The sequence below is a fragment of the Lissotriton vulgaris genome, chromosome 4_1 (assembly GCF_964263255.1).
Source record: "Lissotriton vulgaris chromosome 4_1, aLisVul1.2, whole genome shotgun sequence".
Lineage (NCBI taxonomy): Eukaryota > Metazoa > Chordata > Amphibia > Caudata > Salamandridae > Lissotriton > Lissotriton vulgaris.
This window is the reverse complement of record NC_141691.1, coordinates 1,287,991,949-1,288,017,085: the sequence shown is the minus strand read 5'-3', so window position 1 is coordinate 1,288,017,085 and position 25,137 is coordinate 1,287,991,949. Positions and strand designations below refer to the sequence as shown.

The 25,137-nt window shown below is 41.2% G+C and overlaps 1 protein-coding gene across 4 annotated transcripts in view; it reads right to left on the bottom strand.

Annotated features, from left to right (window-relative positions):
- Nucleotides 1–1,006: 1,006 nt before the first annotated feature.
- The window catches only part of NFATC1 (nuclear factor of activated T cells 1), a 428,485-nt gene continuing 404,354 nt past the window's right edge, over nt 1,007–25,137 (bottom strand). For 2 of the 4 annotated variants that reach the window (XM_086965517.1, XM_086965518.1), the window contains exon 10: nt 1,007–2,928. In XM_086965517.1, the coding sequence (XP_086821643.1) occupies nt 2,879–2,928 (50 nt within the window). In that variant the 3' untranslated portion in view covers nt 1,007–2,878. The remainder of the gene's footprint in view (nt 2,929–25,137) is intronic. The other 2 variants (XM_086965519.1, XM_086965520.1) reach the window with 2 other exon arrangements.

The following is a 25,137-nucleotide window of genomic DNA, read 5'->3' as shown; positions in this document are numbered from 1 at the left end:
CCAACTTTACAAGCTACAAATAATTATGTTTAATTGTGAAACCGATCTTGTGACTATATATGTGATGTAATGGTTCTCGTTATGATTCTGCACAATAATAAAAAAATAAAAAATCCAGAGGACCTTGGGGAAGAAAAATTTTCTGACATCTCTGCAAAGGTATAGGGAAGGAGGCATGAGTGAAGATGTGCAAGTTACAGAATTAAAACTTAAGTTGGTGCTGAAGAGTTCTCATGGCATGGTCAGCAAGGCTTCGATTGTAGAGGAAATGAGCTTCTTTTACAGATATGTGGTAGCATTTGTGTATTCAAATGGGCCCACTTGACCAGGTCTAGGATATTCCATGTGGTAGCAGTCGATTCATGCTTTGGTAGGCTTTATGAAACTAGCTTGGGCTAGTGGAATGGAAGGAAACCAATTAGTAACAATGCTCACAATTTTTCCTGGGCGAGCAATTCATTCAGACATGTAGTTGCAAGGTGGCATGACGAGGCAGAGAAAAAATGCAGAAGAAACTGCATACTTAAGACGTCAATTTATCAAAAAAACACACTTGGCTTTGTCTGAAAGAGCTTTTTCCAGGCTCCTCGTTCGTCTTGACAGGCATGGTGGGTATGTCAATGAGGACCAGTGTCAGGGAGCTTTCTCTTCTGGTCCTGGGGATTCTTTTGATGTGATTGATAGATCCCTAGACAGAATATGGTCACAATATTGTTTCTAAAGGAACCTGGTGACATGCAGAGGAGTGTTTGATCATGGTATAAAGCAATTCCTCTAAATTCTGAAACCGGCTAGCTAACTGGGCAGTTGTTTTAGTGAGCTATGCCTAAAACTAATTTTCCATGTTAATGTACACCCCAGGTAATCTTAGCGGTCTTTTATTCGATTACATCCCCAAAACAGATCACAAGAAAACGCTGTGGATATGTAAATTCTCACTGTGTAATGGGCACCTTTTACTTTCAAGAACTTCAAGAAACACAATGAACCACGCCGAGCCAGCAGATTCCAGTAAAAGAAAAAATATATTTTAATTTTTTTCTTTTACTTTTTATCTTTCTACATATTTCACTGACAAACACAATCTGTCAAACGTTTATTTTGCTAAGTCGCAAGCTATCACAGACATGGCATGCACTTTCTACTCTGATAAATACCGGCTACATAACTAGGATTACACAAACGAGGGGTAAATGGGTGCTAATATTTTATCCAGTAATAGCTTAATATATACATGAAGCCATGTTACATCATCGTCTTTTCACAGTACTGTGCAAATGCTAAAATATGGCTTTCTTTTACTTTACATAAAAAAAGATAAGACATCCTTGAACAAATTGTAACAAAACATTCCACTTGTTTTCATCGGAAGGCTAATTTTAACCAGTTACTGCTTCATTTGTAAATGCGTAGTTGAGGCTTGTTTCCAGAAGGGGGCATTAATTACCAAGGCACGACGTTCGAGTCACACTTTTTTCAGCTTCAATAAACCATGCTTTTTTGGTTGAAAATCAATCCCCACGGGTCATACAGGAGGACGCACAATGTACAAAAGGCATGTGAGCACACCAAACTGCTGTAAAAAATGGAAACCTACATTATACAGTGATGCGTCTTCAAGCAGGGTTTTTGGTAAACTGTTCAAACAAGTAGCAGAGCAAGGAACAAGGCGCCTGAGGAAGAATAATCGTGTTTGCACAATATTTTCACTCCCACACTGTTGCGGACTATGTACAGTTTTTCGGTGACTAGTCTGCTGCCGCTCGTTGAACATTGTGTTTCGTTGTCGGAGTGCGTGTGCAGCTTGCTTCTACATCTAAAGTGCGTGGTTAGCTGCATGAGGCAAGAGCTTCAAATTCGTCGTCGCCATGAAGAGAGAGACCGGGAGTGCCCGGGGCAGAGTTTTGCTCTAAGGTCAGATATGGCCTGCTTCCGGACCCTTTCCGAGCATGGCGTGGCTTCAAATTTTAAGGAATGGGTTTAGAACACAGATTACAGTCGTATGAAGACACGCAGGGATCCGCAGTATGTTCACCACCTTTCCCGACTCAGCGTGTGCTCGCTGTAAATCTCTATAGACACAAGTTGTCAGTTCTGCTGCACCACGGTCCATTGGTTGACTTCCTTGTGCTATGTGTGAAGTCACGTTACAATCTTATCCATGCAAATACTTAGAATTGAAATGTCTATTTACCACAAAATACTTAACAGTCTACAAACATGAGATGACGCCTGGGAGAACCCAACAAGCTGGTTAAAATTAATCCAATAAGGCAACAGACCCTAAAACACAGCAGCGTGGAAAACTGCAGAAATCCTGGAATTCAGAGGCCATTGTCATTCCCTTGATGTTTACAACACAGTCGGACGGCTTTAAAACACTGGAGTGAGACCATTCACAGCCTCCTCACTGACAGGTGATTGGTTTTCAATTAATAAATTCAAATGTATCAAAATGCCCTGATGCCACAAACTTGGTGAAATAAGGCACTTCCAGAGAAAATTTTCAGAGGGTAATAAAGGGAGGGATTAGTCTTGAAACCAGGCCAACCCACTTGGCTGTGGAGTATTTTCATCCTATGAAAACACACCTTGACAGTGTTCGGCCTAGGGCGTCCATCTTTGTTTGAGATGATGGTTGTATCAGATGCCAATCTCTTTCCTGAGGACACTTTGATGCATGCCAGAAAACCAGTGCCCGCCTCCATAATAGTTCCGGGGAGGCGCAGGGCGGAAAGCGTACCAGGCCAGGATATTGGGTTTAGGCGCTCACTACAAGTCACAGTGAAGAGGCGGATGTAAAATATCAGCTGTTCCTGGTCGCCGAGGGATTGGCTTGTGCTGTTTGTGTTTTTTAGCTTCTTTCATGCTAGTGGAACTAAGAATGTACATTGGTGCAGGAGAGGTCGTTCCTTATGATTTCGTTTACTGAAAGCAAAGAAAGAAAAATGATTAAAATTAGCAGCAGTGAAAAGATGGAAATGGCGCATAAACATAAATTCTGGAATGGAGCAACTTGCATAATTAGTATCATCAACATGTTCATGTGATTGTTCAACAGGTTAGAGGCTGTGCTTTGTTTAGTTGTTTCAACCTTAATGGTAATGCCCTGGTTACTTACCGGTAATCTTCATTATTCAGAGTCCTAGTCTTCCTCGCCACAGTAAAGTCCCCCCCCCTGTTTTGATCGCTTCATGTTTCTCTGTGGCTTTGGTTACAGGTCTTCTCGGTGGGTGGTCTCTTCTTTTATATGATTGGTTGTTAGAGGAGGTGGCCATATTGGAGGGATGAGAGGCTAGTAAGCTAACTTTTACTTTGGAGTATCTGTGGGATCCCAAAGCTCATGCGTGAATTACTGTGGCGAGGAAGACGGGCAAGGAGGTAATGCAGAGCACTTCTCTTCTAATGACATAAAACATGGAAAACAAAAACAGCGGGTAGCCAATACATATTCCTATGTACAGCAGAAAAGGTCCATGGCATATGATCACTGACAATCTACACAGATCCCCCTTTACCCATATTAAGAGATGGGCCACCGGCCATTTCTGTGGATGGGCAACATCGTCAGTCACCAATTGCTCCCCTTGCTGGGAGGAGTTAAATGCACCACCAAAGTGTAGCCCTTCCGCACTAGGATACCGTGGTGCTCATACATATCATGGAAAGGGAATACAATAAATGTACTTTGCATAAAGCTCCAAAATTTCCTATTGCAGCATAAGGAGTCGGTCTAGACATTTTGAGTGGGGATTATTCACTTTCCAGATGGCATACACAGATGACCTTGACGAAAGCAGTAACACTTGGTAAAAGGTGGAGGTTTTTTCACTCAGTGCTTCTCCGGCTACGATGAATGATATGATGAGAACATTTACTTAGAACACTGCTCTGACAGACCCTTCTAAAGGTGCAGGTCTGGCCAATAGCAGAGAGAACGACTCATTTTTAGCATTTGAGAATGGCTCCTGACCGAAAGTGTGGTGCACGGTGAGGGAAAGCGCGGGGGTAAGCGTGGCCAACTAGTGTCCACATTTGTGTGTGTTTATGTGTGTGTGGCAGGGGGAGGTGCTCTGCTACTTCTTAGATGCTACGACCAATGCCTTTCTTTAACTTCGTCCATTCATTTCACAATATATCATTGTTTACCAGCACAGTTTGGTGACATCTTGAGATTGTTTCTTGGGGGATGCGCAATCGTAACTGAGAAGTGAAGGATATAAGATTTGTCAGTGAAGTACAGAAGGACAGAAGCCCAGGAGCAACAGATTTTACAAGTAACCCTGATGGACACCTTTGAACAGATAGCAGTAACATGCTTTTATAGTTACCCAAGAACGCTTATACAGAGAGAGGTCCCGGATTCATAAAACGTCCGTTTTTTTCATTGAGCCAAACTCCCTTTCTCTATATGAGAGCTTCAGTTGAGTGTGAGATCCAGAGATAAGTATTCTTTCAGGTAGATTGACAGGATTCAACATTTAAGCAGCACTTGGGTAATATTGAGGCTTACTCGGGACGACTACCTTGTAGGTGGGCAGCACAGATAGAAATACTAAGAGAGAACATGGATGACAAGTTTTATGTGAAGTGTGATTAAAATCTACGAAAAGGAGCCAAGCAACTGCGTGGAGGAACATTGTTTTTAATAGATCATGAAGAGAAGGGTTAGCTGAAAAGAATTGAAATTGACAGTGACCAAGCTAGAAAGACCAAGGATGTGAATGAGGTACAAAAATTAGATGAAGGAAAAATATATTGGTCTTGTTCAGCAACTAAAGTTGAAAAGGGCAATGATTAACCACTAAGGAAGAAACATCTGTTACATTGCTTTACAAGTGTGACATTGTGTAACTTGAGTCTCATGTAGTGTACTTCTGGTTGTGTATTATCTCTTAGTAGTTTAAATTGAATGAACTGATTCTTCCCATAAGTACTGTACGTTTGTGTATGCCAGCACGAGAGGAATGATTGGTATAAAGGGTACCGAGTGTTGTGTTTTCAAGGGAATCTATTGTGGTGTATGCAGTACAAGTGACGTATGATTTGGTAAGATGAAGTTGTCGGTACGCGGAGGTAGACGCATATAAGATCAGCAACCTATGAACTGGTATGTGGTGTACAGTACGTTGTCCATGGGAAGCATATGATGTGTGATGAAATGTGATTCATGGTATTTGGTATGAATTATGTGAGGTATGATACCAGGGCGAAGATGGCAGACGGGTAGCATTCAGTCACACTGCTTATATTAGGGTTTGCACAGAGCCCAATAATGAAAGGAAAAATAGTCAAACACCACAGGGCTTAGATACAGGGGGATACCCCTGCAAATATAATACAAATATTCTCTGAAAAAAATGAAGGTACGCATAGTGATATCCTCTCCCATATTTAAAGCCTGATTCGCAAACAACTGATGCACCCAATTGGAACACATATTCCATGAGTCTGATTCAAAGAGTAAGCAGATATCTGCGACCGCAGATGGAGAAAGCACTGTGGCATAGCACTGTCCACCAGTCCTGTAGATTGTTTGCAGAATGCAGAGATATGAATGGGGGAGGGGGGTTGCAGGGAAAGTGCCCATATAAAATGCAGCAACACCTACTAATCTGTGTATTTGTAGTATACTATGCCAAGGGGCTTTGGACGCTAGGTTTGCCGGAAAGTAGCATTCCTAGAGACTGTCTGACTACAGGGAGGCTCTATTTACTTCCCTCTATGAGACAATGAGCTGTAGACTATAGAGTATTACTAGACTACTGTCAATTGAACTCCTCATATAACTTGTTCTGTGCGTTTTCTTCTTCATTTCTTTCTCTCACTCTACCTATAACAATATTCAAAATGGACATAAGAAGGATGGGGACCATAACAGGGATCGTGATTAATTCTATTGAACTGTGTAGGACTTCTTCCATGGACGAAACATGTTGACTGAAGGACATGGTAATGATAAAAGTTCCTGACATTTCTTGCTTTGGTTTTAGCTTTCTCAGTTGCATCTCTATTAAAATTCATAGATAGTTTGATACTCCATCTCGCAGGGATCTCATTTTAATACACATATACTATTCTTCTAAATAAGAGCTACCACTATGCTTACACCTATGCATACTTACTGGTCCTGAGTGCAGGAGGGAACTTTTGATGAAGCTATCACCATTGGTGGATAAGGGTTCCCATCCTACCCTATTTTGCATCCAAGATAGTTGTTGATTCCATGATTTTCTAACGAAGCGGGTTCCCTATAAGTTTGTGGTCTTTGTATAAATCTGGGGATATTCACAAACCTATCACATGTTATTTTTCACTGTGCAATTACACATAGTACTGTAAAAGGGAATTCTACTAATTTCCCTACAAGGAGGGAGAGAGAAGATGCCTCTCCGATATTCCATGCGCGATAGGGGAAGAGTCTTACTCATAAAGAACAACATAATATTGAGAAGATAAATGTACAACTAATTAAAGACCAAATAATTACTGATGTCCCTTGTTATAGTTGGCACATCTTAGTACATTTTAGATTACACCTTTGTATAAGTTGAATGTTTCAATCAGTTTCTTTGCTTTGAAATAGCCAATTGCACTGGCAGTGCTCGTTTCCAATGAGATTCTCTCAATAATGTTGGCCAATTCTCTGAAAGTCACCCCTATCAGAAGTTGTGTTTTGGAGGCATAATGGTTGTCACTGTTTCGATGACTATGTGACTAGCGCACCGATTGAGTGACTTAGTTCACAACTGTAGGTGTTATGGACCCAGGATCCTTTTGTTTTGCACAGGTTTTTAAACATCTGATAAAGTATCAGAATAATAAAATATAGGAATAAGGTTAGTATCCATAAGAGCTGGTCTATTATGGATAAGGCGGTAAAAAGCAACAATGATAGTCTGTTTGGCTCCCTTGTGAAGCAGACGTATGGCGATAAAACGCACTTTGCTGGCAAAATGGATTACGCAAATTAATCTATCTGTAGTTCAATTCTTTAGCAAGTGTGAGGACCATAATCGCGAATGTTCTATGATATGCATCCCCATATTTTGAGGAATTTACCAATAAGAAGTAACTGCATGATAATTTACTGATAATACACACTGCATCCTGATTGGATAATCCTCTACCAGAACTTCTCAACCTTACTAAGGGTGTAAATATAAAAATTAATACGCATCCTTACGAATGACTCAACAAGAGCAAAGAATAGACACAAAGTAAAGTGTGATAGTATCTCAGCACGCCTCTTAGTATAGAAAACAAAATAAAAGCATAATCCTTAGGGAAACTATGTTCGGAATTTAAAGTAAAGCAGATCAGCTAGCTAATTTAAAATTATCTGCTGTGACAGTGGTCATTAGTATAAAACTCTGGGAAACCAAGGTTCGAGCCTCGGGGTCGACTTCACATTCTGTGATTCTGGGCAAATCACTCAATCTCCCCGTGCCTACTAAAAAAATGAATGTGTCCTTATGTAACGTCCTTATGTAACATAACTGGTGCTCATGTGAAGAACTCGAATACCTTCGGGTCAAGCTCGCGCTATATGAATCTGCAACAAACAAAAAACGACTCCAGTGTACGTGATGGGGGCCCCTTTGGAGGCCAACAGGTCCGCCATGTTGGAATGACAGGCAGTCATCACTTATTCCCCAAGATAGACACTCAAGTTCGAGGTCCCTCTTCAGAAATAATATAACAATGAGTGGGTCGATTTCGACAAGTGTGTCAGGCATATTTCAGAAGTTGTTCTGTAGGGGACAACCAGGGTTCTCGTGGAGATCTTAGAGATAAAGGATGGCGGTAGAAACAGTGCCAGTGGGGGTGCTCTTCATTTGGTGGCCCCTACAATGACGTTGAAACTGCAAATACCTCTTTCCCTCACATTCTACAAAAGGCAGGAGAAAAAAAAGAGGAGGGCAAACAGGACATGTGTCCATTACAATCCTCCTCTAAATTAGGCCAAAAATTTCCATCAGGACGACGCAGCAAGGATGGCAAAATGTAATACTAATACAAGCAAGAACAAGCATTGGCAAAGCCAAAGGTCTTGTCTTGGTGAGTTGGTGCAATAGTTACATTTTTAAAGAAAAACGATCGCACACAATTTTAATAGAACAGAAAACTTGTTTTCTTGTAGGCATGTGTACTACCTTATTTTAGTTTTAATGCACTTCACAAGAAATTATTATACTTATTGGGACTAAAAAGATATTACTGAAGTGCAATTCTTTTTACATGGATGGACGGACACATGTGAAAGTTGATGTAGACTGACCCATTACCAAGGGCTTTAAGTGGGCCGGGTCCCTCCGGTGCTAAGCACTGGCAGTTCTTGAAAGCAGATGCTAAGATGGGTCTCTATCGGGCTCTCCATTTTTACCTTCAGGATGTGGGAAAAAAAGCTAAACTCTGCAATAGTATCATTTGTCACTGCTTTTAAAGTAACTTCAAAGAGACTCATTTTTCAGTTTTATATTCTGCAAACTTGGAGTGCTTCACATGAGCACCAGTTACATTTCACATGGACATGTTAATGTCTTGAATCACAGGATGTTGTTCTGATGTGAGCCTTCAACCTTCTTTCGCAGCTCGAAAGTCGGCAGCTCTAGCCTTAGCAACAACCTCGCCTGCAAGAATGGAGGCATTTTCAATCTTCTATACAAGGAAGCCATAGTTGTTGCTTATTTATCTTATACAACTAACAAACACTGACAAAGTCAATAGTCCTGATGCGTTGTAGATGCAATGCTACTTGTTATGTTATGTGTCTGGATGACTGGACATAAGAAGCAAAATACCAGTGGGGTGGCACACTATGCCAAGTACAGATTTTAAGTTTAAGAGTTTTAAGTCACGCCTTTAATTACAATGGCCGCGCTCTTATGAGAAACTACCCTGTTTTTTCATCCTACTTAAAACCCTGCCATACCCGTTCCTGCATGCCATGGAGGGTGGATGCTGAATGTGAATGCCATATGAACAGACCGATATATGACCTAAAGCCCCTCTATGCCCGTATATATGCATCCTTTTTCAGAGTTTTTGTGATTATATGAGGATGCTGATACCAATAAACGACGTGGATTACATTGTGAAATACAGCACTTTTCGGTTTCAGAAAGTCTCTCTCATATACCTCGGCCTTGGTGACAATGCACTTGCTATACTAGAGATGACTATGCATATGATGTTATTCCATTAGGGTAAGGGAATATCTGAATCTTTCTTTTAAAAACGCCTAATTTGCAATAACTATTCCCTCCTCAATTCTCAGAAGAAGGACCTTTTGTACTCCTGTAAAAAAATATGAAAATGCTTAAGAATTTTCAAAAAAAGCCATCCATCCAGACTACCTTACAAGGCGCGGTTGTGCTATTTCCTCCGCAAAAGGAGGAACTTTGGAACTACTCAATACAAAAATTCCAGACAACCATAGAAAAATACCTTTTTTATGTGGATTCATAAAATGACTAACACATCAGATCGTGTTCTGCTCTTATATTAGGAAACTGGAGGAAGTGAACAGTATTGCCAACAGAAAAACAAAACAGAACTGTATCTCTGCATTAGCCAGTATGGCTACACTGCCACTGATAAAGCGTGTTTTCTTTACTTCTGTCCCTTCTTTTGCTGTGTTTTCCCTGTAGATTGTCAGGCCATCTAGTTTCCCACACTCAAATTATGTCCATTTATCAGCTTGTGTGCTTTGGCAGAGGTACAGGAAATGACTGAACCTGGCATGGGCCATCCACAGTGGACTGCACAACATCCCTTCTGTTTCCAGCCTCTCCCCCACCCACGGCTGCCACCACCATCCGATCTGGAGTGAGATACTCAAAATGTCACCAGCGGGCTGTCGCTGGATGTGTCCGCTCGCAGTTTTCCTAACATTATTTGGAGAGACAGAAGCACTGGCTGACGTCACGGAATGCGAAAGGGGAAGGCCCAGGGTCCCCCTTGGCCTGCGAGCTGCTGTGCGCGGCCTGTCGAGATAGCTGCATGTGTTTGTTGGCAAGGTCCATGGCTTTCAGAAACCAACTTCCTGAAATAATTAGGCGTGCGTCTTTAAAAATATAATTATCGTACATTAATAAGGGATTAATAGAGAGGGAGGGAAACATCTATGAATTAACAGGAGGAATGGTTTTCTTCCATGGAAACTGGTAAACAGCCAAGGGATTCATGTGGCCTCTGGTCTGCATGTGGATTTGAAAGGATGCATTTCACAGTCTTGCAAATTCTCAAACTTTAGACAGAATCATGAAGTTTATGGTATCTGTTGACTTGCAACATCTATATAGTGCTTACTGCCCTTTGTAGGGAGCTAAAGCACTTGCCAACATAGGTAGCATGCTACACCGGGAATGGTGTGTGGTTGGAAGTGTGCTGTATTTGTTTTGATCCTACATTGGGAGTGTTTTCATGTTGTGTGTGATGACCACCGAGATGCGGTTATCATGTTTATGGGACACAGAGCTTAGCAGTGTGGTGGAGAATGAGGTAAGAGAGAGAGATGTGCAGTTCAAGGTTCTCAATAACCTGGTAGCTTTGAGCAGCTCTGCGGGTCCCTTTATATTAATTCTTATGATCATAGTGCTGTTTACTGCAATGGGTTGTTCATTCAGAGATATTTTATTTGAAGTTCATGATCCTCAGCAGGCACAGATTGGAGGGAAACATGGTGGAGAGATCTGCTGGGATGAACTTTGTTAATATTATCTCATATCTGATTATCATTGCGAGATGTTAAAAGTGGTCGTTTTGTGTAACTTGTCTAGACCTACAGTGGTGGACTAAATAAAAGTCCTCCATTGGCCAGTGGCATATGACAGCTTTCTTCAATAATTCCATGCCTATTCAGATGGCAATGGATGGTTTAACTGCTGTAGACCAGTACAATCCTCGGTGATGGATATGATACACTTCAATTCTATCTTATGTAAGTGTAAGAGTATCAAGCAGAAGAAGGGAATATCTATGCAGCCTATACGAACTACAAACGACTGCTCGACCTCTGAGTGTTATGGCATTAGTATTCGAACATCAGATGTTGAGCACTCCATTGTAGACAATGGACGGCTCCGGACTTCTACTAGCTGGTAGAGCAACATTCCAATGTTGTTTTCCTTTCACAGCTGCTGCTGTGAACAAAGGCCTCTCAGAGCCAGAGTATTTAAACCCACTCGGGCTCCGAGAGGCCTTTGTTTTTACTAATTAACACATTCTACCCTCTGGGGGTGGAATGTTCTAATAGGCTCAGAGCCCTCCCAGCGGGCTCTATCGGCCAATAAAGTCCCGCTCCCTTGTTAAAGGCCCTCACCTTCAGCTCGGGTCTTTAACGGTGGAGCGGGCCTTTAATGGCCGGTAGAGCCCACTAGGTCGGGCTCTAAGGCTATATTAAATGTGGGCCAGGAAGGTTTTATATTATATTCTATTGTAACTGCAAGCATATACTGGTTATCACCCGCAATGAGGCACTGAAATGCCTTACAGTTGGCTGCAGACTGCCCTCGAACTCAAGGTTAGTGGGTTTTTTCCCCAGTGATTTTCGTTGCTTATTGAGATTAGTCATCTGTTTTTAAGGAAATCATTAAATGCATTTGCTCCTGTTTCTGTATGGTTGATTAAATTCAGAATATGAGAAGAGGAACTGATATGCTAGTAATTATGACAGCACTTCAATTCTAAAAAAAAATAAAGATACTAAAATAAAAAGTACGTGCAGAGGCATCCAACAATGCAGAATATGAAAGCCATATACCAAGATAATCCAGTCTTGAGTTCGCTTCATGCCATATCTCAATCTTGCAGGTCATTTTCCATCCCTGCTTTCAAATTTGTTCAGTTTTTTTATATTTTGATTGTTCCCTTTTTCTCTATTCTGTGTTTTTGTCTTTTGATCTGGGTCAATGTCTGATGAAGAAAAATAAGCCCTGGACCTCAGAAAAGAGCACCAGTGGCAATCACCTGCAACCATGCACACCAATTAGGTACGGGGTTTCAATTTGTCAGTGACCTACACAAAGGGTCAGACAGGCAGGGATGAGTACAAGTTCATCTTCTACCTCAACAGCTCTTGTGAAGACCAAAGATGGACACCTTAGGAAAAACTGGAACTGTGAAGCTCCACCGTGAATAAAATATTTTGCAGCCTACCTTTTATTTATCTCACGGCTATCTGCTGTCTTCTCTCTCATAGTTCAAATGCTTACTGCCTTGGTATTCCAATGTTACTACCATGATGCAGTTAGTTGGAATATAAAAACCATGAACCCGAATTGCATTTTTTTTTAAGTCTCAAATCTAGTTTTTTGTGATTTTTCCTAAACTTAGAGTACGTCTTCAACTTTTAGGGATGCATGAAAATTCGCAGCCTGAAAATCTATGAACTTCTGCTCCACTCCTAGGCAGAAAATGCATGTAAATGTGGCGGGAATGTACATTTACAAATGCAACTTTTTCACGTTTTTCTTTGTGCAGAAACTCTTTCCTCACCACTGCCATTCCATTGTGGGTTTCTCTTCCCATGTTTCCTTAAAACACAGTTACTTTGGACTTTTGGCAGTATCATTTGAAGCGTTTCCATGGCTAGAATTGATAGGCAAATTGTGTCTGAATACCTACAAAAGTGAGTGTTTTGGTGTTGCATTTTGTCTAGCCATTCCTGCTGACACAGCGCCTTCCTTTCCCAGCCCTAAACTTAAAAAAGCAGAAAATCCCACATTGTGCAGTATTTTCCACTACCTTAAGTGCATTTTAGGGTCCCAATTTTTCTGTTATCTTGATTCTGTGAAACACTCTACTGAATTTGTCTTTTTGGTCCCCGAAATTGCACCTGGATGCACAAATATCTTGGTGGCAGTAAGATAGTTCCACAGCACTCTTGTAGGATACACATCTTTGGCAAGCTAATGATGCAGGAAAGACAATAATAGCATCCTTTATGTTGTCATATAAGATAGCACGTGATCTTCAAGTACCACTCAATATGTAGTGTAATTTATAGGCAGTAAACTTCGTGTGCAACACTTTACATGGCTGCAGTAGTGCAAGCGAGCTTTTATTTATCAGATACCAAATGAATGTAAGGAGCATATATATGTTGCAGATACCTTTGTTCTCTGCCAGGTGACCTGTGCTACAAAAAAGGGACAGGTATATTCAAAGCGAACCAAATGTTCTTTTTTTCGGATTTGAGTGAGTCATAAAAGTACAACAGAACATAAAATACAAACATATATTTAAAACTTGGCTAATAACAATACAAATTGATAATAGATAATATATTCACTCATAAATAAACACGTAATCGAAGTTCATTTCCAAAACCTTTTCTGATCTTCGAGGCAACGGGGAAAAAAAAACTACGGCCAAACATATACTTTTCAAGGGAAGCTGCTATATTAAAATCATAGCCTATTATTGAATTCGAGTATTTAGAGTTTTCATTACAGGCTGTGCTTTAAATGGGAAAAATATGTGCAGGTACTCATTAAATTAAGTTAGAGGTGTAGTGAGTGGGCGGGGCTGGGGGCGGGCTAAGGGCAAGACATGATGATACTTAACAACTCCTATAATAGTTGCAGCACATACCAAAACACATGAGAAATGTGTTTATATAAACAAAGCAGGTTAACTTATTACACAGAATGAAAAACAAATGCAATAATATGTTAACATTTCATTTTTTTTGCAATAGTTGCACTTTCTTAATGCCATACTGTTAATTACTGTTGTTTGGAAAAATACTATATATTTTTGAGCACGTGAGTAGGAAGAAACTGAAAATATCCCCACTTCGAACTAAAGCTCTTATGGCACCAAGCAAATGAAGCAACTCATCATGACCCTCTCCGGAAGATATCTCTTGTCTCTTCCATCAATCTATCCATTCATTCTTTCATCCTACCATTTACCTGCTAATGTCCACCATTTATTAGTCTTCCATCCATCATTCAGTTTTTCCACCCTTCCATACCAAACCTATCCATCCATCCCCGAACCTGTCCATCCATCTTTTCACTCATTCATCTCTTTATCCACCCTTTCACTCACAATCCTTTCACTCATCTATCCATCAACCCTTTCACTCCTTCATTCCATCCACCCTTTCACTCAATCCCTCTTTTCCTCATCCATCATCCACTCTTTGTTATGTTATGTTATGTTAATATGAGTTTTTTTAGAGCGCTCAGCTACTCAAGAAGAGTGTCCCGGCGCTGTAGAACAAATAAGCACAGAGCAGAAAGGAGAGACAGAATTACTGTCCAAACAGCCATGTCTTAAGATCTTTCATCCATCCTCCCTGCCGTTCATTCATCCATCCAGTCTTTCACTTATCCACCCATCATCTGCCCTTTTATCCAATTATCCACCCTCTTTCGCCCATCCATTCTTTCACTCATCCATCCATTCATCCATCTATACATCCACCCTTTCACTCACCCATCCATCCACCAACCCCCCATTTTACATTACTTATGAACCTTTGTAATAGAGCAGACATGTACGCACAAAGTGCTAGCTGTTTTCTTTAAAATACCTCCAGTGTCTTGATTCACTCTCTCTTTCTGTCGCTTTTTTTCTTACAACAAACAGGTATACAAATGCAGGCAAACACACATACATAAGCAGACACACAAAAGATTCAGGGATGATAAAAGCCATTTTATACTCTTCACCAACCATGGCTTTTTTAATTGCCACTACCAGGGGACTGCCATGATTCCTGTGTTTGCACAAATGCACGTCAGAGTGTGAATGTGATTGACAGCACAGAGCCTGAATGGACCCTGCTGTGTCAAGCTCAGTGTGATGGTGAGCACCCGGATATTAGCCCTGCTAAATAGCTCGGCTGGGACTCAGATCGTGGCTACAGAAGCGGCGCCTTGGCTGCCAGAGACACGTTCCACTCTTGCTCACCAGCGCTCACAGCCAAGGAGACTCCTTTTCATGAGTACCGGTACTTTCCTTGGCAGTAGGGAAATGCCAGTACTCAGACTGAGAAATCTAAGAAGTGCCAGTACTCAGTACCATTGAGTACTGGCACATGTAAAACACTGGCTACAGGGATAAAAAAACGTTTCTGTGGAGTACCTTATATTGTGCAAAATAACGATGTATGTAGAATGCATTGTGTCGATACATTGTCACACGGAGGAAGGGCAGCATGACGACCAAGTAGCTGCAACTGGAAATGCAAACAGATAGGGCAGTATATTCAACTTTAAGCGAGTGAGATAAAAGTAAACTTATTTGAGCATACAATAAATAAGATTCAATTTCTCTTGATAAAACAAGAGCAGGGTAGTTCCTTACTGCTTGCTACTCAACACCTTCTCCAGACGTTTTGTCTTGTAATAATAAGACAACATTTCCTTTATTCTGCGTTTGACTGACCCATCAAAATGTTTGGGTACTCAAATAACTGTGCAGTCCAGCTCCACAAAGGGTTGTTTCACATACTTAGGCCAAGGAATGGATGGGCGTTCATAAACGGTAAACAGTCCTTAATGATTTCATGATTTCGAAAAGGCAGTTTCCGCTTTAGCCCAAGTGGAGACTCACAAAAGGATAGGATAACATATTATAAAATCCCTAATGCAAGGTTTATTAGATTCCACATAGCGAATATAATCAGTGTAGATTTCGGGACTGCCAACAGCCAACACAAAAAATGTATTTTCTACTTTCTGGAGGGATTAGAGTTAACATTCCCCCAGACTCCTTCATCATAAGTTCCCATATCTATATGAAGTTAAAATGGTGAGTATCCAATCTCGAATAATATTCTAAAAACGAACGTGGATCTTGTATCTTCTTCCAACTGTGCGCTGTAAAAGTTAATTCAATATCACCATGCCGATAGTAACTATGTTTCTCCTACCGGTATTCTCAATAGATTGGCGTCTAGATATGGGAACTTATGATGAATTGCCCTGAGGAAGTCCGGGGTTGATTGAACACAGGACAAAACACGTGTTGGCTAGTGGCAGCTAATTCTGTTTCTCTGACGAAGTACACAAATCGTTTAAATAAAGAAGAAATTTGTGAAGATCATCTTGTCTCTATGAACTTTTTACTTGGAATTTGAGCTCAGGATATACCCTATGTTCTCCTTTATGGTGTGGATTCTCCAGTCCTTCTGGTGAATGTTGAATGGCCATCACTTTATCCTTTGAGCTCTTACTAATTGGACTAAAATTATAAATCTTACAACAATGCGCAATTGTAAACCCAGCCATTCGTCTATTTGTATTTTTCTAGTGTTAGTTCCCCATGGCCCATAACTCATATGATAAGCCTTGGATCAACTAATGTTCAGGTCACTTTCTCCATAAAAATGGTGAAAGAGTCCTTGATAGCGACACAGCATCGTCCATGTATATTATTAATAGGGCTGGTCGATTCCCCAGCTGTAGGAAATCTATTACCCAGGTAATTAAAACATTTTCTAAGCCATTAATGAGTTCCAGAATGCACCTCTGTCTTGCCCCTTTCACCAATCATATTTTCCCTGTAATGTCCTGTTAGGAGAGTAGCTCACCTTTGCCTGAGTTTCTTTATGTAATCTTCTTAAAATGGCGATTAAATGGTTCTGCCTCATGGCGGATTCCATGAGTAACCAGTGTTTAGACCGATTCACCGACTCAAATGTGCACGTTAAATCCATGAAGCCCATGTGAATTGATCCCTTCTTTACCTTAGTGTATACCTCGGTTATCAAATGAAGATTGAAGCATTGGTCCATCGTTGCCAGACCTGGACAAAAGCCATATAGCACCTCCAAAAATACCTTTTATCTGAGCTCAACTCACCAACCTTGAAAGCAAAACTCTGCCTAAAACTCAAGCAGCGAAATTGGGCAAAGCAAGCGAGGTGCTTCATGTCTTCTTTTTTGAAAATCTGAACAACTTCAGACCCAGAGGAAGGGAGGACTCCGATAATAGCAGCCCGAAACACATTTGTTAGCAATGGAGCCCACAAGGGAATGTAACTTTAAAAAAAGTAAACTGGTGCGTCGTCCGGACCCGGGGTATTGCCTGATGGAGGAGATAGCAAGGCCATTGTAGTGTCGTGGACCTGGATGGAGTGGGGAAACTGCTCTACCCCCATTACCTTCAGCCAAAGGATCAAGACATTCTAGCCCTTCAGAAACATCATAGGAGTTCAAAATGTCTAAAAAGTGTTCTATCCACTTATTTGCTGGAATTACTGTCTCTAGAGAGGATAGGGGGGTGTTAATAAAATAAGGAGCACTCACTCTTCGCCAGAATGCAACAGCATCTTTATCTTTGCCCACCTCCTCCAAGTCATGCCAGGCCTTTTCTTTAACTTCCTTCTTCTGTTTTTTTGCATCTGGTTATATAAGGGGTATATTCATCTAAGAAGCCTAATATCAAGCAGAAGACCGTGGAACTTCTTAAAAGGCCATTAAACGTTGTACACCGACCTTGGTACACTTACACTTAAACCAACCAAGCCTATGTTTCTTCATACGCTGGGTTTTACTGGTCAGCCTATAGCTGATAGACTCATTGAGTGACAGGAAGAAGGATATAATGTCATTAGGCTCACCATCTGGAATCAAAAGCATACCTTTGGGACCCCCTGGGGCTGACTTTAGATCAGTTAAAAAGCTGGTGGGTTTCTTTTTATCCCATTCAATCTGGACAACTTGAGTTTTTGAGTATTTGATCAATGAATCACACTTCTGGTTTTGTGTCACTCCTGTGTGGATATTAATTAAGACATTATGGTGGTATGGGAAGCAGAAAATAAAATAAAGTAAATAATGCATCCTGCCCCTTTCCCAGTAAAGGTCGGAAACAAATGGTTGTCTATGCCTTTCTGGTCCAATGCGCACAAAAAGTGATGGATGGAATGCTTAAATTAATCTCAGCCACTGGTAATTACTCGGGCCGCATCCTAGCCCATCGCTATTTTGCACACCATGCCGCCTCAGTTTGGACACAGCTATATGCCAATTAGTCTTGACCCTGCTCCAATGGGAACAGTCTTGCCCAGACTTTAAAGCCAGGCCCTCCCTGAACCAGAACACAATGAACCCAGGACGGTTACTGATGTAACGCTGCAAAAGATAAATTGTATTTCATAATGAATCTATTTTAAAAATCCCAGTAAAAATCATGTTTAAAATGGCACTGACCCTCCCCATCCCTGACTACAAAGCCTTAGGTATATTCATATATCTAATGAGTAGCGTCTGGTTGCAAGGTTCTAAATTCAACAACTACGTTCTGTTTTTAACCAAGGTTTTTCCACTTATGTGCACGTTCACCATATATTTTTGATCATTTATGCACTTGCATTTTTATCCATATTACTTCTCTAAAAATCTCCTCCATTCAAGCTGCCTCTCGGATTGAATCGGTTCTTGCACATTCCTTCAGAAAGAAAGAACTAAATTAAGGGTCGGTGTGTTTTGACATCGCTCCACATGAAGGTCTGAGATACTTTGGCTGTTCAGCCTGGTCGGATCTCCAAAACGAGGAAGACTTCATTGTCGTGACTGCCTCCAAGGTTGTCCTAAGAATGTTCTTTTCTTTCCCGATTAACTTAGATGCCAGTCCCTTTCAATCGCTTACAGTTTCAATGTTCTTCTTCGATTATTGAAAGGCACAATAAAAATGTATGTTGTCAAACTACCGAATCAGAAATCACCAGCAGAAAAGTTTAGTCGCCGTTATACAAAGGCCGATGGCACTTTATTTCCTCAAAACCCAGTCTCTAGGGAAATCTACATTTTTTGTGAACAATTTCCAACATTCCCCTACAAATTCTTTTGTTTTGTCCTTTTTTGTTTACATAAAGGCTCGAGGGCGTTTAATGATAGTAATCTGCGCTCTGGCCGAGCTGCATAATTGCATATGAATGGACATTATGGAAATGCTAATTAAGATTTTATTTCTTTTGAAAGACTAAAGAGTACAGCCCTCCTTCCACAATTGGCACTGCAGGGCACTTTACAATTAGAACTCACGCCAGCACTCCAAAGGCTGGCATGGGACAAGTAAAATACATAATTAAAATAAATACTAATGAAATGATAACTTCATACTATTTTTCGCACAAGGTCGTCGACTTATTTGAAAGACAGATGCATGTTTGTGCCACATAAAGGAGGAGTAGCAGGCGAAGAACAGATGATTAACAGCATTATTATGAATTATTAGTATTATTAGTAATTACTTTGCACTTGGAATGTTATCTATTTATTTCTGGTTTTCTTCTTAGCACCAGGGCGTCAGTGTAAGGTAACTCTTGAACGCAAAGACACTCTAGCGTTAGTGGAAGGTGGATGAGTGAAGTGGGGTGAGTATGGCGAGAGGGGAGGGAGAAGGATGGAGACAATACTGGGAGAGAGGAAAGATTCAGCACATGGGTGGAGTGGGATTAGAACGGAAGGCAGGGCTTTATGTGGGCCGGGTCCTGCTGGTGCTCAGCACCGGCAGTTCTAAACAGCAGGTGCCGAGACAGGTCCCAATCGGGCTCTCCATTTTTGCCCTCACCCTCTGTGAAAAGATACATCTCAACTCTGCAGCAGTGCCAGCCTTCCCTGCCTTTGATGTAACTTCAGAGACTCATTATAGTTCTTTCACAGTCTCATCATTTCAGAACTGAAGCATTTTCAATGTTATAGAAAACTACGCCATAGTTGTTGCTTATTTATCTTATGCAACTAATAACCATTGACAAAGCTAATAGTCCTGGCTTGTTGTAGGTGTAATGTTACTTGTATTATATATCTGGATGCAGTGACAGAATGAGCAAAATACCAGTCGGCGGCACACTATGCTCAGCATAGATTTTCAGTTTAAGAGTTTTCAAGCCACACCCTTAACTACACCGGCCACACCCCTTTAAGAGACCCCACATCCCCCCAGTTTTTTAATCTCACTTTTAAAGCCCTGCAGAGAGGAGTAAAGGGGCGGGAATGGAGGGACGATTGGAGGATGAGAAAGAAGGTAACAGGTGGAATGTAAGTACCAAAAGAAAGAGAGTGAAGGAAGAAGAATAGAGCCAACATTTTGGAGCCTGAAAGTTGTGGATACGCAGGGAGGACGGGAAGAGGTGTGGCGCAGTGGCCAGGGCGACTGACGCCGGACACTGGGGATCACGGTTCGATCCATAGCACCTGCGGCAGGTCAACCCAGCACCATGTGACTCTGGGCAATAGCCCACTTAATCTTCCAGACGGCCCCCAGCGCCGGGATGCCTACGGAAAGCTGTGCACTTTATAAATACTGGATTTACATCAAGGAGCATGCAGAGGAAAGCATAGAAATGCCGGCAGTGGAATGGGTAAAAGGTGTAGGGAGGAGAAATATATGAAAAGATGAGGTGGATGGGTGGGAGTGAATAGAAGAAATAGGGAGCTAAAGATAAAGAAATCTGAGGAAAATTAATGAAAATAAAAGAGGGTCTGAGGCTGGTGAACTGGTCAAGGAATTGAAGTAAAGATATCGGAGGGATGCAGCAGTAGGAAGAGGAGCAGATGCATACATAGAAGGAAAGATGTAGACAGCAGGACGAGGGAAACACAAGGTAACTGTAAGTAAATTTGCATGGCTGTATTTATTATTTGGTGCGTTAGAGCATAGACACAAAGAACAACAAAGTACATCAACAAGTACACAACTGCGAAAGAAGATCTGGCCGAGCCTATAGAACACCATTATAATAGTTTGTGGAACAGTGATGGAAAAGAGAAGTGTGGACTGATGGTGGAAGATGTGATGGTACATGAAGCCTTCACTTCTGTCTTGGAGTTCCCCACAGTTTTCTCCTTTTTTTACTCTTGGTGCTTAATTCATTGGGAAAATGTTTGCTAAATAATGGTAATAGTGATGGCGTAGATTGAACTGGTCAGTCTGTGCTATTAGTACTGTCATTCTTTATGAAACATGTTTCCACTCAAGGAACCAACGCTAAATACAAAAACACTGGCCACTCGATGTACTGGAGTCATTTTATTGATGGAATAAACGTTGGTGTTTCACAATAAGGAGGCTCTTGATGTCTTCTCATACACATTGGGCAGCGTAGGCACTTGCTTATTGTACACTTCGCCCTACTTCGAATTTACACACACACATATATGTACTGAATATATTTCTACAGAAATAATAAAATATTGTTTTAGAAAATAATCCCAACCCCTCAGAGCAGCCTTTCAAGAAGACTTTTCTGTGCCGAGGCTAACATATGCCTGTTATGATAGGAGTCTGACGTGGAACCCCTTAGGCACCCTAAGTGAATATTGCTCCATGATGTATCCACCAGAAGTCAAACAGCATACTGCTCAGGTGTTCATCGGGTAGTGGTGGACAGCATGTAGTAGGCGATAGTGCCCCCAAAGTTTTTTTTTGGGGGGGGGGGAGTTGTCAGTGTTTGCAGAAGTAAGTGAATAGGCAAAGGTGTTTGCTACTAACAAGACTAGCAACAAAATGAGGGGAATGTGCATTTATCATTGACAGCTGAAAAATAAAGCGTTGCCTGTCCCCTCTGCAAGACGACTGAAAGTTAAAATATGAATGAATCGCTCTTTCTCCTTTCTTATACCTTCCTTTCATAATATTTGTTCCTGGACTTGACGCCATATTTTCAAAATGTCACATTTGCCGTGCATGGAATAGCTAGCTGAATTTCCCCTGGATGTAATATTTGGAGAATGCAATATGTGTCATGGACAGAATGCCATGTTTGCCTGAGTGGGATATTCCTGGAATATACACATCTTGGGCATGGCTAGTGCTGCATTAAGATTACTGCAGGCACCACCATAAATACACGCAACATATGCAACAAATGGCCTTAAAAAAAGTCACAAACAGCAAAATGATATTATCCAGGCCAGAGCTGATCTGGGATTGTGCAAGAGAGCTGGGTGTTGTAGTGCACTCAATGTGGTACTAAATAACAGTTTCTGCCCTTTTGGACATCAAGGGTCAAGTTCTCAAAACTGTTTATACAGCTAAATTCGACTTAACTGTGTATAAAAAAATACAATTGGAAAGGTTAATTTTTCCGATCACAGAATCAGGACTGGTGGAATTGTAACATTGCAAAAGGCCTTTGAAAATGCTACATTTCTTCTAACATGGTGGAATTTTCTTAAATGAAAAATATGGTTTAGATGTGGGTTTGTGATCATTCGGGGTGTGGGGGCTTATTGCAAAATAAAGTGTATACCACGAACTAAAATGTTTGGGTATTCACGTTCCAGTATCCCACTATGCTTGACAATGCAGGCAGAAGCACACTGGTCAAGGGCAGGAGTAACTGCATTACCAAGGTGGGAGTGGTAAGGGAACTTCCCCTCCGACCTCCCCTCCAAATATGATGGGTGCAAAGAGCAAAAGGGCCCTTCATGAGTAAAGACATTTTCATGAGATCAAAATACTGCCCTCCTCCTGGGATTCTTTGTGAACCCCTGAAAAGGTAGACATTTCCTCCAGTCATAAGAGTAACAGTATGGGAGTATCTGTCCTCTATATGCAAGCGCTATATTTCGCCCTGCATTGGTACACCACATTCTACCAGCATCCCAAATAACATTAATATTCCTGGATGGCCTAGTGCCTGGAATGCTTCTCTGCGATAGATTCAGCCATCTTCAGTATCAGGCTACTAACGGAACTCCATTTTAAGCCCGAGCAAACGGTATCTACTTTGCTGACCCTTCTGTAGTTTTGAGTGTCTTAACTTATCTTCCTCAAAAGTTCAGTTTTGACAGACTCATTAAAAAGAACACCTACTAGGACAATTTGTTCACTTTTTTCTTGTTATGGGGAACTTGTAAAAGTGTGTTTGATGGACTCAACGATGCAATTTCAACAGCAAACATATGCTAGGAAATATTCAATTTATTTTACACTGAGCGAGCGGAGGGCTGAGGATCCCAGGCGATGAAGCAATGACTGAACTAGGAAATATTTACTGTTATGGGTGCAAGAGAACTAATGTTTCCCTTTTCCGCACGCCTACATTTTGTGATACATCTACATCAGGAATCTCCCACAAGTAGCGTGGGAGCTACTCATTGCTCATCAGTACCCTCAAAGTAGCTCTTAGAGTTGAAGACAAGCCAAGTCAATCTCAAAGAGTCTATTCATATTAAAGTTAGCCGCATTCACCACAAAAACCTTAGAGTGAAAGCTAACCAAACCAATGGCAGAGCCTTATAATAAACCTCAAACACACAGGGTGTTGACTTATGGGGTCTGCCATATGACCATCTGTATTCACTCGAAATCTAAGTCACAAGGAGATTGGCCATGACATACGCTGTGCTCTATCAGTCACATCATGCATGTGAACAATGTACTATCAAAGAAGAATGGCAGCAGCAATCAGCGCTGAACCACCAAAATGTGGGACAGCAAGAGCCAGAGTCAAAATGTGTTAGTTGGGAGCGTGATCAACCCAAGAACTTAGGTGAGCAGGGTATGAATCCAGAGGAAAGAAAAATTAAGAGCCTCATCATAAGGGTTTTATCTCTGGCACAATTGTGTCCATTCACGGCATAATAGTGCCAATGGCATACTAATGGTCATCCTTGACTATAATGGCCATTAGTTAGTCTAGTTGTGTCCTACCGGCTGCTATTATTGACATATTAAGAGCATCACTGGCCTACATTTAGCTACTTCTGACAGGATGATGACTGTTCCTCGCATAATAATGTGCTTGACTGATATTCGGTGAGCATCCCGGATGTTATGGCGTTCAGCCTTGGCACAATGGTGGCCCTGGTATAATGGTGGCCATTATTGGCATAACATAGGCATCCTTGATGTTATGGTGAGCGTCTCTGACCTATGTTTGTAATACTTCTTAATAAAGACAGAATCTGTTCATGTGAGGCATTTTTACATTGTAATGCTCGAAGAAAATTACAAGCTGATATTTGATGACTGTATTTTCTAAACATAAAAACTGATATTTTAAAGGCAAACATTATGATTTTTCAGGAAAGGTCTTCTGAAAAATGTTGTTTGTTTGGCCAAAATGGAAAGTGAGATACATATTTTCAAAAATGAATATGCCGACAGAGTAAAAATATTGCATTTCTAAAACAAATTTAAAGTTGATAGTTGAATGATAATTCAGGCTGAGTAGGGGGGACTTACTGCTGTGGTTATGTCTTTTGTGCTGCAGAGCATGTGATGATTGGAATGTTACTTAAATCCCTGCAGTCTGGCAATTGGGCTCAGGTGGAGTTAGACAAGTCAGGATGGTTGTTCCAAAGAATCTCTATCGACAATGGGCAGCGTCAGCGGTGCGTTTTAGCACCCATACTTTTTAGTCTATTTTTGGCTAAACTTCCAACAGTTATTTCCCAATCAAAGTCTTTCTCGCCTAAAATTGGGGACCAGCATATTGCTTGTCTACTCTATGTAGATGATGTGGTATTATTGGACTACACTCCAATTGGTCTGCAGAGGAAAATCAACCCATTGGCCTCTTCCAGTGAGTAGAACAAGCTTCGCGTTAATCTGGAAAAGACGGAAATTATGATTTTTGGGGAAAAAGTGCAGAGTTTTTCCTGGTATCTTAATTCTCAGGTGGTGGAACAAGTGGATCAGTATAAATACCTGGGTTTAAATTTTAGGAAAAATCTGAATTGGGGCGCGCATTGGGATGCCACTAGGCATAAGGCCCTCTTACACGCAAGCTGTTTATCTGGATTCAATGGCAGATTTGGGGGCCTATCCCATATCCCATTATTAAAGGCCTATGAAAGGAAGATCCCACAAATAGGCCTATATGGAGGAGAGATATTTTCTCTTGATCCAACCTATGAATGGGACAGACTGCAAGGGGTAGTGCTTAAAAGACTTCTATCACTCCCACAAGGTACCATGGTCCAGGCTATAAGGAGAGAGTTCAGTCTGGTATCTTGGAACATGGTGGCCGCCATTCAGGCTCTTAGATACTTCAACACCCTGCTGGTGAATGATGAGGTGGTTAAAGTATCCAGATTGTGTTGGGAAGAGAGCCAAAGCAGAAAGGATGTGGGCAAAGGCCGTTAGAACCAGAATGACTGCAAAGAAGAATCTCCATTTAAATAGTGATACAGTCACATCCTGGCTCACTTTCCCAGGC